Source organism: Chelonia mydas, chromosome 9, assembly GCF_015237465.2.
Source record: "Chelonia mydas isolate rCheMyd1 chromosome 9, rCheMyd1.pri.v2, whole genome shotgun sequence".
In the NCBI taxonomy this organism is placed as follows: domain Eukaryota; kingdom Metazoa; phylum Chordata; order Testudines; family Cheloniidae; genus Chelonia; species Chelonia mydas.
In genome coordinates this window covers 32,024,582-32,039,712 of record NC_057855.1, presented here as the reverse complement: position 1 = coordinate 32,039,712, position 15,131 = coordinate 32,024,582, and the positions used below count along the sequence as shown (strand labels likewise).

General features: G+C 41.7%; 1 protein-coding gene across 14 annotated transcripts in view; it reads right to left on the bottom strand.

Moving 5' to 3' along the window:
* Positions 1 to 15,131, bottom strand: part of TFDP2 (transcription factor Dp-2) — a 259,198-nt gene that overhangs the window by 144,975 nt on the left and 99,092 nt on the right. For 2 of the 14 annotated variants that reach the window (XM_037909183.2, XM_037909184.2), the window contains exon 1: positions 13,186 to 13,350. The exons of 2 other annotated variants lie outside the window; for them this stretch is intronic. In XM_037909183.2, coding sequence (XP_037765111.1) covers positions 13,186 to 13,335 — 150 coding nt within the window. In that variant the 5' untranslated portion in view covers positions 13,336 to 13,350. Of the gene's footprint in view, positions 1 to 8,739; positions 8,817 to 13,185; positions 13,351 to 13,631; positions 13,738 to 15,131 lie in introns of those variants that run through there. 10 more of the 14 variants (XM_037909186.2, XM_043522836.1, XM_037909188.2 and 7 more) reach the window with 9 other exon arrangements.

Below are 15,131 nucleotides of genomic sequence, written 5' to 3'. Positions count from 1 at the left end.
CTTTAAAAAACTAGGAAATTAAATGGCAAAAAACGTTTGTTAATATAGAGTTAAGGTTGCCCAATGATAGCTCAGACTCTTTCAGAACGTCCAGTTTGGCAAAACTCAGGATTCTGTAAACCAGGAAATACAGAGTTAGGGTAAATGTCCATACAACCTTAACTCTGCCCTCTTTGAGCAATTCCGCAGAACATCTATACCACACATAGTTCACACACTGCCTTTTCACTGTAATGGCTTGCTCTTTATTTTCATTACTTGCACTTGCTCTATGCTCAGACAGAGTCTACTCCCCCAACAGAATACCACACTCATACAATTTAACTACTTTATATTGTTTTACAACTCCATGACACTTGCACACAGGATATCACCTGAACCTATACTTTCCCCTACCCATCACTAAATCCACAGACTGCTCTCATATTCCACCTCACTACTGACAATATTCATGGCAAGAAGATCCCAGTGCCTTGGTACTAGCACTATCTATCCAATTTTGCATTGAAATGATGCACCCTGGAACCTCAACATACACGTGCACATCTTTGCTTTGATAGCACACATCACAGGAGACGGGGACACACCCAGACCCAGATTTCCTCATATCACAATCATCATAGTTCTATGACGTTCTTCAGGCAAATCCTGGATCACCTCTTATCACAATCACAGCTCTTCCAAGCTGCCCCAGTTTATTCCTCCACTATTCAATACATCTACACCTAACTTTGTGAATGCAGCTGAGAGCATGCAAATAATTCCCAAAGGCTATTGCCAGCTCCAGGAGGGCACAGTTAAGGTTGTATGGGCATTTACCTTAACTCTGTACTTCCTCATTTTTAGAATTTTGCTGAATTCAATGTTCTTAAAGGGCACAAGCTATCACCAGGCAACTTTAACTCTGCATTAATGAAGTTTTTTTGCCATTTAATACCCGGGCTTTGGAGCGGAGCCCGGAGCTGGAGTGTGGAGCAGCTCCGGAGCTGTGGAGCTGCAGGTTTTTGCCTGGAGCTGGAGCGGAGCTCCAAAGCCCTGTTTATTATACATTAATTCCAACAGTTTAACAAATAAACATTCCCTTGTAGTATTTGCAAGACAAATGCTGCAGCCATGTGCTAGTGCATCAAATCCAGGAACTGAAAGCAACAAAAATAAACTAGTCTATTTTCACTGCCCAAGTTGAGAGAAAAGCAATGAGTAATCAATATAAATGATGAAAACTAAGGCTAGATTTTTAAAAGTTACTTGGCTTAAACAATATAAGGAACTCAGGAAAAGGAATATGTATATACATAGATCGATTCTTTAAGTGCTTCATTTTAAAGTAAGGGAAATCTCAGACTTGATTTGATATCGGGAATCATCGAATATCAGTAATGACTCCAACTCAGATTTCCTGCCAAAATAGCAACACAACCACTAGTCCTCTAATAGAGACCATTAACTTCGTAAATAAAAGGAAAACAACCTTTGTGGTGATGTAACAGAACACAAACAGCATTTAATATGATCAGTTTAGCACAAAATTTTTGAAACCAAAAATGCTTGTTGATTAGTGATAGTCCCTTACAATCAACAATTCTGAATGCTGGCATATTAAATTTTAAAATCACAGCTCAAATTATGAGAAGATTTAGAAACAAACATTGCAAAAACGTTACTAAGTTCACTTCATAACTAAAGATGATGGGTAAATAAGTGGGTCTACTAAACTAGGAACCAATGCGGATATCTTTCATACATTTTATTCCTTATGTTTGGAGTCTGTATGAAATTCAAATTTAAAATTCAATAACTTCATCAGGGATAAATTTCAACCCAAGGGCAAAGGATCTATCCAAAGTCCTCTGAACCATGAACTTGTATTAGATATATGTTGTTTTGGGGGAGGGGAGGGGAGAAGGGGATGGCTGCATACATAAAAACAAAACTGCCATGTCAGAGCACCTCTATACACTTTGCAGTGTGCGAAGTGGGGGCTCTGCAAAGGCCTCATAGGACAATACAGAGAATATCATTGGTGACAATGTGGAGGTGGAACTACTGGATCTGTGACTGTGAAGGTACAATGATTCCAAATGACTCCTGCATAAAGCATGGAGAGGTTGTAGCCATTAGGCTACAACCACAGTAATGGAGAGACTGTACTGTATTCCTACATCAGGTGTTAAAATTTGGGATGGACGTGCCCATTCTCTTCCTAATCCCTGTTTCAGCCCCACCATTGACCCCTTAGGCCTGCTATTCCAAGTACAAAAGTCTTGGATCCTATGCAAGGGAGATGGATGGATGTGCTTTCACCTCAAGTGAAATATTTCTGTATTTGATGGGCAACCTGCTTTCTGTGAAATTCAAAAGTCTTTCTGATCTGATATACATAAGGCTAGAAAGGGATACAATTGCCAAGCATATTTAGTCTGCTTAGAGATAATTTTATTAGTGAAATGAATTACTGATAATTTCTCAAAGATTAAGTTGTATCAAGTTTAGTGATCCAGGAGATTTTATCCAAAAAAACTCTACTACAATCTTGTCACCAATCTCTATGCCAGTAAAAACAGTTGGTATTCTTCCAGCTTTATGAACACATTCTGTCAAGCTCAAGAAGCCAAACTTTGTGATCTCACCATCTGCCATGACCTCTTGTCAGTTTCAGACAAAAGAACCCATGCAGATGGTCTCAAAATGTAGATTCTTTCCTATTCCCAGTTACTACTTGACAGCTTGCATCAAACAGATAGCAAAATGCAAAACTTGACTTTGTTCTCTCACTGGGTTTCTGATGAAATTATACAAAGATGGATTTGGAGGCCCAGTCCTATGGCATGGAAAATGTGCCTCATAGATTAAGTATCTTTCTCCAGAATGTAAAGCTTTTCTTTCTAAAAAAACAAACCACCACAATTTGTTCACCTTGTGGTTACACACAATTTACCTCACTGCTCTCTTGTTAAAGCAAGTCGACAGCTGAACAATACACTAAGCAATAGGAATACCAGGGCAACAACAAAGTCCAGTTATGATCACAAACACGGAACACATTCAAAATCCAAAAAATTATTAATTTAGTTAAAAGATAGCTACGTCCAATTCTGATTTATCCAGCGAGATAGATTAAAAAAAACCCCACAACCTAACCCAATCTTCTCTGCAGCTTAAAAAGACTAATCTATTCTAAAATTTCATTCATATTAGAGCTTTGACATATAATTAGTTTATTGGAAACAGACAACACAAGTTACAGAATGTGTTTTATTGCAGAAAAATATTTAGTTCTCCAGAAATTGATTTGCCCTTAAAATTAATTGTTCTAAAGACTCATTTTTACACAATAGCATAATAAGCTTCTGGTAAACAAGTCTATTAAACAAAAACCTCCGGAAACTAAAGAGAGCCTCTTACACTGGAAAACAGACTATTTCATTCCTATATCCATGTTTAAGCAAACTTCAGTTTTAATTTCTTTCTCTCCCAATTTTTTTCATTGGCACCTCAAGACACTTTACCTCCAAAACAAAGGAGCACCAACAGATGAATCCCGCTGTGCTCCTAAATATCACCCATCACCTACCCCACCATCACCTCCCACATACTGCAAGTCTTCCAAGCGTCAGTGCTGTTATTATGCCAGTATTATACTAACCGTCACACAAGACAACAAAATAATGCAACTGGACCCTCTAGTTGTTGGATAGCTTTTTTAGAATTTAAGCCATCACTTTTACTGTATTTCATTAGATGGTATTTGGACATGATCATGTGGGTAAACTAAAAAAAATAAAAAAAAATTTTTTTAATCACAGAAAAAAATCCATTCCTAACAATCTATTTAAGTGAGGCAGCTAGTAGATCTTATGTTTACTGCAATGTAAAAATTATTTTACACTCTATGTGCCACTCTTCCTTTCTGAAGATATTGTTGAGCTGCTCCTAGTTATATGGAAAATTGACCTATACAGTGCATGTATTCATTCTGAAAGATAGAATAAATTATATGTACATCTATTCCTAGAATTAATGTTAGGGTTCAGCCCAGTGTAGAACAAGATTAGGTTTCATAAGGCTGCCGGGTAACAGAAAGGTTCCTTGATTAATCAGTACAAGCTCAGTTTTAAAGCTACTAATTTATGCATAGTGGCAAAATGGATTAGACCACCTGTTGCACATATGCTACTAAACTGTGTCTCGGTTTTCAGACCAGGTTCTTAATTGCTCCAAGTGTTCACCAGAATTTTTTCTTCCACAGGAATAAGTGTATTGCCATCTTGTTTCTACAAATCTTACAAATACATTTTAGTATCCAATTCCTATTAGACGTTATTCTCAGATTTTGTAAAAACAAAGCTTCTGTTGAAAATATTACTGATCAGTAATCAAATTATACAGTTTAAAAAATGAAGATTTGGTATTACAGAAACAGAAATTCAAATTTGTTAGCAAACAAAAATATAAGTGGGGACTTCTTACTTTGGAATTTCTATTAATTATTCTGTGATCCTCTTATGTGATGCAACAAATTACCCATGTATTTGATAATAGCTTCTATTAAAGATCATTTGAACAGACTTTGAATTTATTGTTTGTACATATATTACAGATATGTTACTTTGTTTCTGTTCTATTATTTTTATAATGTTCCAAGTGTATAAAATATTTCTATATGATATTTTTGTTTGTTACCTTTCTTTAATAAAGCTCCTTAAATAAATGATCATAAAAAGTTTAAGAATGTGTTTAATAAATAAGATAGAATATGAAACAAAACCAACATAGATGGCTATCACAGAGGCCAATATCTATTTTAAAATAAAAATGGAACAAATGAGTGCTTATTTTGAGTCTTAAACTTCCGTGTGAAATCATTTCAACAGATGGCTGGATATGAGGGACTGCAGGTACTAGGACCTTTCTCTGCTTTCCCCACCCAGTAATTCCACTAACAAATATAACTCCACTAACCCTTGTCCTGTTGCCAATCTTACACTATACAAATGCAGCAGTGCTAGGAGCTGCTGAATACATTAAACAGCATTGTCACCAGAAACAGAAAAATACAGGAACAGTCTTAAAGGCTTAGCCTTTGGCAAGCTAGAACCAGCAATGGGGTGTGGATGTGAGAAATCAGTCAACAAGGGGTAAAACAGTATGCTTAGCATACTGAGTGGGGGCAGAACTATAGGGTCAGACTAAGCACACTGGACTACTCCTCTGCTTCTCTGAATCTATCAGACAATTCTCATTCTGGGATCTTGGCTTCCTAGGGTGAGACTAGCAGAACTTCCAGTTCAGATATTTTTAACTGGACCTCTAGGGAAACAGTGTAGAGTACAAGCCTAGCACCCCCTCACCTCTCTGCAGGGGACAGATATACATAGGCCCTCCAAATATTCTAGTCAGTTCCTTTGACTGAATGGGAGGCAAAGCACGCCAGGAAATAAACCCATTCAAAAAGGACAAAACCAAAAATTTAAGATTTTAAAACCAAAAATAGTTTTGTTTGGATGCTTGCACATACACAAACACAGGATCACTAAAACACTGAATATTTTCAGAGAAGCTGATTTACAAGTAAGCCATTTTCCTTCTTCCCTGCGTTTATTAATGTAATTTAGGGAATTATTTGTTTATTGGGGTACATAAGTTTCCTGTTGTGTTTTTTTTAAACTAGTAGTACTATCCCTTTTTCTTTACTATAGGTGAACTAGTCACCCTGTAGCAAGGCGCTGCCACGTCCTCCTCGCTTCTGTCCCTTCTATGCCCACAAACCAGCACTCTGTGTTGGTGCAATCACCTGTGCTCTTTATTTACAGTATATTTTCCCACCACCTTCGAGCTACAAACAGTAGTACAGCCACAGGGACTGTTAGCTCCCACAGCCAGCAGAGAAGAGCTACCACTCCCTCTAATTCTCTGGCTCCTCCCTTACCTTCTCCTCCCTGGTTTCTTTCCTGCCAGCCTTTATGTAGCCCCTCACTAATGAGGTCAGCAGTGGTTCCGTTTGCCAATCAGGCCTGGACTTACTTAGCCAGCTCCATTTCCCCTTTCTTGATTGGAGCTGGCATGACAGAGTCCTAGCTCAGATTTCCGTAGCCAGCACCCTGTCGCACACCCCAAACCTGCTTTGACCAAATAAATGAGGAGGAGAAAGTGAGGGGTCTGCTGGAACAGCCTCTGGGAAAACAGAAGGAAAAACTGCTCAACCAGACACTTCAAGGAGGAGGAAAATGTGAGCACTAGTGTTTTAGAACTGCTGAGCCATGTAAGAGAGGAAGGACTATGCTGAGGGAATAAGAGAAAGAATTCATCCCCTGAAGCAACATGCTCAAACACTCCAGAGTAAAAGGGGCAAACTAGGGTCGGACAGAGCTTGGAGAAAGAAGGCTCACACATACACCTCCACTGCAGCTAGCCCCACATTCCATGGAGGTGGATGCATCTGCCCTGTGCCTGTTAGGAAGTGTGCAGCTGGCAGACCCCAGGTAACGACCCTAGATAAAGGAGCGGCAGACTGGACTGTGGAGAGCATGAGACACCAAGTGAGACAACTCCCTTTCATCTTGGAAGATGTACAGTCAGCATTTTTAACACAGAAAATTTGATAAACCTGAATTCTGCAAAGATAAAAATATTAATTAAAAGAGCTGTGCTGGTCAGAAAAAGGGAGCACACCCAAAATTCCTAGAAACAGATTGACCTACTTGAATCACATGGTAAACACATGGTAAAGCCCAAAAGTCGAGATCTGTGGAGACTCAAGGAGAAATATATATTTTTTCTCTATAAAATAAAGGAGTAACTGGAGCAGTACCATGAGAAATGTACTGTATCTCTCTCTGTTACATAGCAAGTGAATTGCATAGGATATCTGGGATTTTGAGGGTGGGGGGGGTTCAGTGCCAAAGTTGGAGCCTACTGTTCAAATTAAGGAGCCACCTGCAATCTGAGATAAGACATAACACTGACAGAAAAGTGACATGCAAAGGCAGTTCTACAAAACTTACATTCAAGTCCACCAATTCCTATGACCTGATGTTAAAAAAAAAAGCTTTGAGAGACCATGTGAGGTTCCTTTTGTAAACTGTCACATAAGCAGAAGAGAGTATACTAAAACACAACTACTAGCAGAGCATTCTTCATTTTTCCCTCATAATCATTAGGACCCCAACCCCACCTATGAGTGTTCAGTTAGGATTCTCCTGGTACCTACAGCAATTGCTCACATGGAAAAATAAGGATATAAAGAAATTATTTCATATGGTCAGAGCTTTAAAGCATCATGATAGAAATTTCATTCACTAGTTTATAAATTCATCTGATTAAGATAACACATGGGAATTTACAGGTATTACTTTCGTTACTGGAGGATACCCACACTCTTATTTAAGGTCCCACTCCTACAAACATGTATATACAAAAAATGATTGAACTGGAGCTAGTGAGAGTACTCAAATGTGTAAGAGGCTTCATGGGCAAGGCCTAAGTGATTTCCGTGTGTAGTGTGTACTCTCCAACAAAAAGAATTCCAATTCTTGGTATTTAAGAACAACCCATCAACTTTTGTATATCTTGTATAGTGATTAAAAATAGTCTTTTGCTAACTTGATTTGAATCCCTACTATGATACTCAATACTAAATGCTGAGTGGTTGTTATAGCATTTACTTGGTAGCAAACACTAAGTTGTTCTACAGAACTAGGTCACCAACTAGCAGAAGCAGAAATCTACTTTGAAAGTCAGTTTCAGTAGTTAACTGACAGTCTATAGTAATTGGCAAGTTTCCGCACAGAACAGGCTGGCCATAATAATGACATGTTTAAATTGGGGATGGTTCAGTCACTATACTAACAGGTGGCCCTTGACAGCTGGCATACTTGCTTTCAGTCACTCTTATTACAGGCACACACAGTACCTTTTGAATTCATTTTCTTTATTAAATGGCAGTTAATTAGGAAAGATTTCAGAACTAATTTCAGCAAGCTCTAAACTCAGAACTGTCATGGTGAACATTTCTTCTATGAAGTGTGTTCTTAAAGTCCGAGAGCTTCTTATTACCAATAGCTAACTCTCTATTTGACCAAATGAAAGTTAGTTCCGTCCCTTTTTCATTGAAGAGCTACATTTATCTCACAAGAATTAAAAGATGCCCTATTAGAAAGCTTTGTACCACAGTAGAAGCTGGCCCAAAACCAAGGGTCATTAGATATTTATGTACTGATCTTGTAACATGAATTGAGATAAGTGTTTAGTTTCATTTTCTTAGATTGTACTTCTTGCAAAAGTTTTGTATCTGTAATAGTGGAAGGGATATATAATCCTGAATCTGAAGTAGCTGAAAATGATTTGACTGATCATCAACCTACTACAAGTAGCCAGAAACTGATATTTCAGCAAAAATTATGGAATGAAGCAGTGCTAAGTGAGCTTTCATTGTTTTATCTTCTTCCAACATAGCTGTCCTGTGCGTTTTTAAAGATGAAGTTCAGTTCTTATTCCACTCTTACTAATGGATACAGCCATAAAAATGTAGAACAGCTACCAATACTGCAAGTCTAAAGAAGTTCAGCATTATAAAATTGCCATGCCATAACATACACCACCTTTTCATGGGATTGCAGAACACAAATTGCTTGCTTTTGAGACCCCCTTGAGAACAATTTAAACGAAGCATCAACGTGGATTTAATTTTCTTACAGTAACCCCCAACGTACTTTAGTTTATTTTCATTTAATTACTTACGTAAACTTTAGGATAGGCGTATTTGAAAGCAAGATGGATTTAGGTAGCTTGTTGGCTTTGCACCAGCCTTGTCTGAGACCTAAGTCCAAGAACACATTATCATTTCCTGGCACCAGACCAGAGGGAGCAAAGTTCATAATCTCTGTAAGACTGTTAACCCACCTACAGATCTGCTCACTTATTCTCTATTGACTACATTTGTAGGACTTTACTACTAGCTGGTAGGATAAGATTTTTCCTCTAAACAGTGTACAACAAAAAAAGCTAGAAGCACATATAAAAAGCAAATCAAATTAATGGAATTGCAGAGCATTAAAGAAAAACAAAGAACACTGTTTTAAGGCAGTATTGTATGAATAAGACAACTATGGTTAACTCCTGCCCAGTGAACTACACAGGCTACAGCTAAAAGGCCACATTCTGCTTCAAGATGACACACAATTAAGATTTCCATAAAACGCAGCATGGATAAACAGCTCTCTTTTCCCAGCTATATCACACCACTATTTTCTCTTCTTGAATTTGGTGCACATCTCCAGAAACTTGCTTTGTACTGTAAGGTTCACTTATGCAGCTCACCACCATAGGGTGTCATGCATGTTCTTTTGCTGCTCCTGTAAATAGGCTCTCATAGCTTAAGCAGCAGAAAAACTGAAAAAGATATTGTCTATTCCACTCTGTGTCAGCTCTTAACTGTGCACCTGGACAAAAATGCTGTTCTGGATATGATTCTCACATACACCTATTTCCAACACACAAAGTGGGAAAATATGAGGTACTTCTAGAAAATTAACACCATTTGTCTTACTATATTATGCACTTTTCCCCAACTGATCTGTCTGGGCTAACCTCTTAGAGGCAGATAACACTTCATAGCCTGAACTCAAACAAGCTTCTATACACAACACTAAACTCACCTGGATCAGAACTTGCACTACTTTCAGCAATGGGCTTTTGCGGAGCAAACAATTATACCAAATCATTACAAATTTCCTCTTTGCAAACCTGCCACAAAAAGGGTTCACTGAAGACTACAATGAGATGACAGAACTAATTTCACATGCAGACTAAACTAGATTTGAACTAAAGTTTCTAGAAGTGAAAAACTGGTGCAGTAAGTCAATGTGACACTTTATTCCTCATATTGAAGAGATTTACACTTTAATATCTAAAGAATGTTACTCAAAAACAATCATAGTTTTACAGTTTTATGTAAAAAATACATAATTCAAAAATAATTTGGTCCTGTTCTTCCTGGTAGCCGTTTGCATCAAAGGGATCCAGTGTGTACAGTATGCCAGATAATGTAGTGAGAATTACTGCCCACCTTAAGAAACAAGTAGTGATAACAGTTGAACAGAAGGCTCAGACAAGTAGTACATCTATTCATGTTAAATTACTTTCTGTAGCTATATGAAGTTAACTGTGTCCACTGAAGGTTAACTTGAGTCAAACTGCTCCTTTTCATTCTTTATAGTACAACAATGATTTTTGCACACACACAGGAAACAGTTATAAGAGAACCATAAGGGTTTTTACAGAAAAATACAAGATTTCTCTCAGAAGTTTGTCTGTACAGGACAGTGCCCACTAATAACAAAATAGGAGTCACTTTTAAGAATTATTTCCCAGTTTTCCCCTCTTTTTTTAGGGTAGGCCTAAATCACCTGACCTATTATTCCTAGGTCTCTTTTAGAGATAATGTTTCATGTTTAACAAGAGAAACTGTCTTGAGAGGAGGAGATATTTCAGTACATTTTTCTTGCAGCTACTTCTCCTGTCATCTTTTCTTTCCTGTTATCTAATTTCTCTCTTCCTTTCCCAACTCTATCAAAACTTCCGCAAGATATTGCATCAGGGGCACCGGAACAGGGGTGAGAGGGAGGAGGGCCATGGCCCCCCTGACTTTTTACTGGCCATAAGGGTGAGCACCACGGGGAGGGGTGGAGAGAAGCAAGCGGGGGCCAGTGCCTTGGGGGAAAGAGACAGCATGAGGAGATGGGGCCTTGGGGGGGAAGGGGTAGCACGAGTGGGTGGGGCCACGGTTCGGGCATCTGTGCCCACCCACACTTTTAGGGCGCTTTCACCGCTCCTGTATTTCACTGTACATACAATATTCTAAACAACATATTTCTGAAGTTGCAAGTACCTGTGTTTATATACATAACTATCTGAACTGTAAAATACATTTTCTCATTTGTACCATACCAGTATCAATAAATCATCAGTGACTTCCATTCCCATAAAACTGACATGCTTTCAATACAAAATATTAGTATATTACTATGTGATCAAGTGGATTAGCAGCCATAAACTGATGTAAAAGGATTAACCTGATTTAATTCACTTTAACCACATAAGTATATACTGGCATACAAACAAATTTTTATCAAGCCATACATCAAACCAATTCGTAGTTTGGAATTTCTTTAATAGACAGGACAGATAATATATGACCTGGTCATTTATGGACAGTATTATTCTCCAGTTGCTATTAAAAAATTGAGATGCTTTAAAAAACATTTAATTCCAACATTGTTAAGACTAGCCCAGTAATCAATGCTTCTCTCTCCCTTTTATATTTCTATAAAAGTTTCTATTAAATTGGCTTAACATTTGTAAGAGTTGCCAGATAGGATTCAGGCTCTGGTTTTGCCATTCTATATAACAAATAAGCATAGCAAGAGACCATGGAAGCTCACTCTTTAACATTATCTCCCAAACCCTTCTCACAAGTACAACAGATATCAACTGAAGATTTCAATAAAGTTAAAAACAGATACACAAAGTAAAGGCGGGGGGGGGGGAGAGAGATGTGGTTTGCTGATTCTACATTATATTTTCAGCATTATTTCTAGATTACTGACTAAAGTTTGCATTGTGAAACATAAAGTCTATATTCACCTCCATCTCCCTTACGCCTTTAAAAGAAGAATTATGGGCCTTCCTAGTGACCTCAAATGTGAAATATGGGACTCTTTCTGCTCTCATTTCCCACCTTTTGACTACCCATCCCCACAAAAAAAAGAATAAGAAACCAGCTGCAGGTCCACGAGTGGCCCAGAACGTTTTTCAGAGTGTTGCATAAATTTATAGTGCCAAACATCTTAACTTTGTGCTGCACATCAGAAGTTAGCTGTTAAGGGTTTTTTTTTTTTTTTAATGGAACTGATAGGAACTAAACTTCCAAGGAGAACACAGCCTTGCTATAAAGTGAATTAAACACCGAACTGCCACACTGCTAGAAGGACCAAATACAGAACGCTACTGAGCCACCCCCCACCCTCCCCTCCTCCCCTAGAAACTCCTATCTCCCTGGGAAAGAGACGGGTCTGAGGAGACTGGCCGTGTGTGTGTTGTAATTGGTATCTTCCCCACTTCTATGACCTCCAGCTGGGTTTCAAGCAGTGGCGGAGAAGCCCCAGCGAGACAGACAGGGCGGCTGTCACATGGCACTACCCAGCTCCAGACACAGGCCTGCGTGCCGGGCACGCCGAGCACAGCGGGCTACCTGGCTAACGCAGTGAAAGGGGACCGTGGCTCACAGGTGTCAGGCACATCAGAAGTTAGCTGTTAAGGGTTTTTTTTTTTTAATGGAACTGATAGGAACTAAACTGCCAAGGAGAACACAGCCTTGCTATAAAGCGAATTAAACACCGAACTGCCACACTGCTAGAAGGACCAAATACAGAACGCTACTGAGCCACCCCTCACCCTCCCCTCCTCCCCCAGAAACTCGTATCTCCCTGGGAAAGAGACGGGTCTGAGGAGACTGGCCGTGTGTGTGTTGTAATTGGTACCTTCCCCACTTCTATGACCTCCAGCTGGGTTTCAAGCAGTGGCGAAGCCCCAGTGAGACAGACAGGGCGGCTGTCACATGGCACTACCCAGCTCCAGACACAGGCCTGCGTGCCGGGCACGCCGAGCACAGCGGGCCACCTGGCTAAGGCAGTGAAAGGGGACCGTGGCTCACAGGTGTCAGGCACCAGAGCCTGTCTCCAGGGCTCTCGGCGGGTAGGTGAATCCCCGTGACAGTGGCCCCACGTCAGGGAGCCGGGCAGGCCCCCAGGGAGAAGGGCAATACGGCGGTTAGCCCCCGTGCACGGCTGGGGCGGGGAGGGAGACATCACAGCCGGGGACTGAGCGGGTCTGCCCCCTACGCAGCAGCTCACCGCGCTCTTCCGCCCCGTGCCTCCACAGGCCCCGGGGGCGGAGCGGGCTCGGCCTGGCCAGCACCAGAGCCAAGACAAGGAGCCGACGACGGCTCCTCCCTCGCCAGCTGCTGTAGCAGTTAGCCGGCCACCTGGCAGCTGCTCCGCCCGGCCCCGAGGAGAGAGAGGCGCCCCCTGGCCGTCTCTGCGTTGCCGCTGGCGTCGGCGCCACCCGAGAGAGTGCACCGAGAACCAACGACCCCCGACGCATAGGGTCCCAACCACCCCAGCTCACCGTGCCTCCAGCCCGGCCCACTCTCCGGCTCGCTCCACAGCCGCACCGAGCCTGTGTCCCTCTCCCCCGCACAAGCTTGGCGGCGTCTGACAACTGCGTTCTCCCATTGGCCACCCCTCCGCGTGAGGTTAGGCGCCGCCATCCGCCCATTGGCGCAGCCCCGTGTGTACACAACCCGCCCACCAATCCGAGAGACAGCCGGGGAAGGGGCGGGGCACAGACCGAGCTAGTTCTAGAGGGTCGTGCTGGGTAGGAGCCGGGATTTCCCATCGCGGCCGCGTTAACCCTGAGCCAGCCCTGGTCCCGGCGGGAGGGGGGAGCTGCGGTGCCGGGATGGCCCGGCTCCCTCTCCCCGCGCTCACACAAGGGGAGGGAGCGCTACCTCTTAGCAGGACTGACACCCCCCCCACACCCCGAGGGGTGGCTGACGCTCAGCCAGGACTCACCACGCCTACACTGGTGGGAGACAGACTCACCCAGGCCTGGCTGCTCCCCCACGGGGCGGGGGGGCGGATACCAGACTAACCGTCTCTCGCCCGTCACACACACCCCAAGGGGGAGGAGCGGAGACATTATCTCCCATGATGCCCAGTGCGCGGATGGCCGGAAGGAACACAGCTGTTGGAGGAGGTGGACATCGCCAGTTCATGGCCCCGCTGCGGGCAGATGAGAAGGAGGCCCTGTCCCCAGAGACTCACCCCATCACACTGGCTGAAGTGGAAGTATTTTGGCATGGAGACATCAAACTACCATATTAACCCAATACAGCCCTTTAGTGAAACCCTGCAGGGCAGGATGCCTGGAGGTTGGCTAGTTCATTACATAGTTTATAATGACATTGGCCATAGTCACAAACTAATATTACATTCATATTTTAACATACATGTGCTAAGGCTGAAGGTACAGAAATCTAAATATTTTATACCAATGACACTACCAAGTTGCATATTTGGTGAATATGCATTGTCTTAATTATACTCTGCATAGGTCATAAACAAGACAGTAAGCATAATGATTACCAGGGCTTTATCGTGACAAGGCTGCAACACGTGACAAAAATTAATAGTGTTCCTGACTGGTTTTGGCATCAGTGGGAGTTGGTATTCAAACAACTCTGGCAGCTCCCTAAGATGCTGCCTTTGAGCCTGCAGCGGGAGAGACTTAAAGGACTGTGTTCTTCTAAGCAATTTTTCTATTATTAAAGTCCTGAAAGTCTCTGACTAGAAAGTTGGCCTACAGCCCAACGCCTAGACATATACCAGGAGTATCGTCTCAGCTCTTCAATCCATGATACTGTAGATCCGTTGGGGTCAGAATCACCATTTCAGGTTAATAGTCCCTGCCAGTCAGGTCTCCAGCCAGAGTCGTAACTAAGCATTTTAGCACATGGCGCTAGCAAGCATATTTGTGCCCCCTCAAAGTGATGAGCGGGGAGGCATGCAGGGTCACATGCCACCCAAGATTTCTGTCTTCCATTTAGCACAGAGTTTTTCAAACTGTAAGGGATGCCTCACTAAGGGGATGACTCCCACAGCTTGAAAATCTTTGCCTCCTGCTAGAAGCCAGGGCATAATATCAAAAACCACTACTGACAGATTTTGCTACCAGTTACTAACACCTATGGATGTTCTTTTTCTGTCCTGTCACAATTTGTTACTTCCTTTCTCATTGGTGAAAGGATAGCACATTTTGATGGATAGGTATATGTCACAATTTGCTATCTCTCACCTTTGTCATCTTCTGGTCCAGGGGTAACAAAGGGCATCAACCATCCATCACAATTTGCTACCCCTAGACCAGAGGATGAAGAAGGTGAGAGATAGCAAATTGTGACAGATGGTTGATACATAGCCATGGATGGTGCACCACACTCTGAACCCATACAAAAGCTCCTGGTGAGTACACTCACCACTGACACAAAGAGCCAAGTAGGCACACGCACAAAT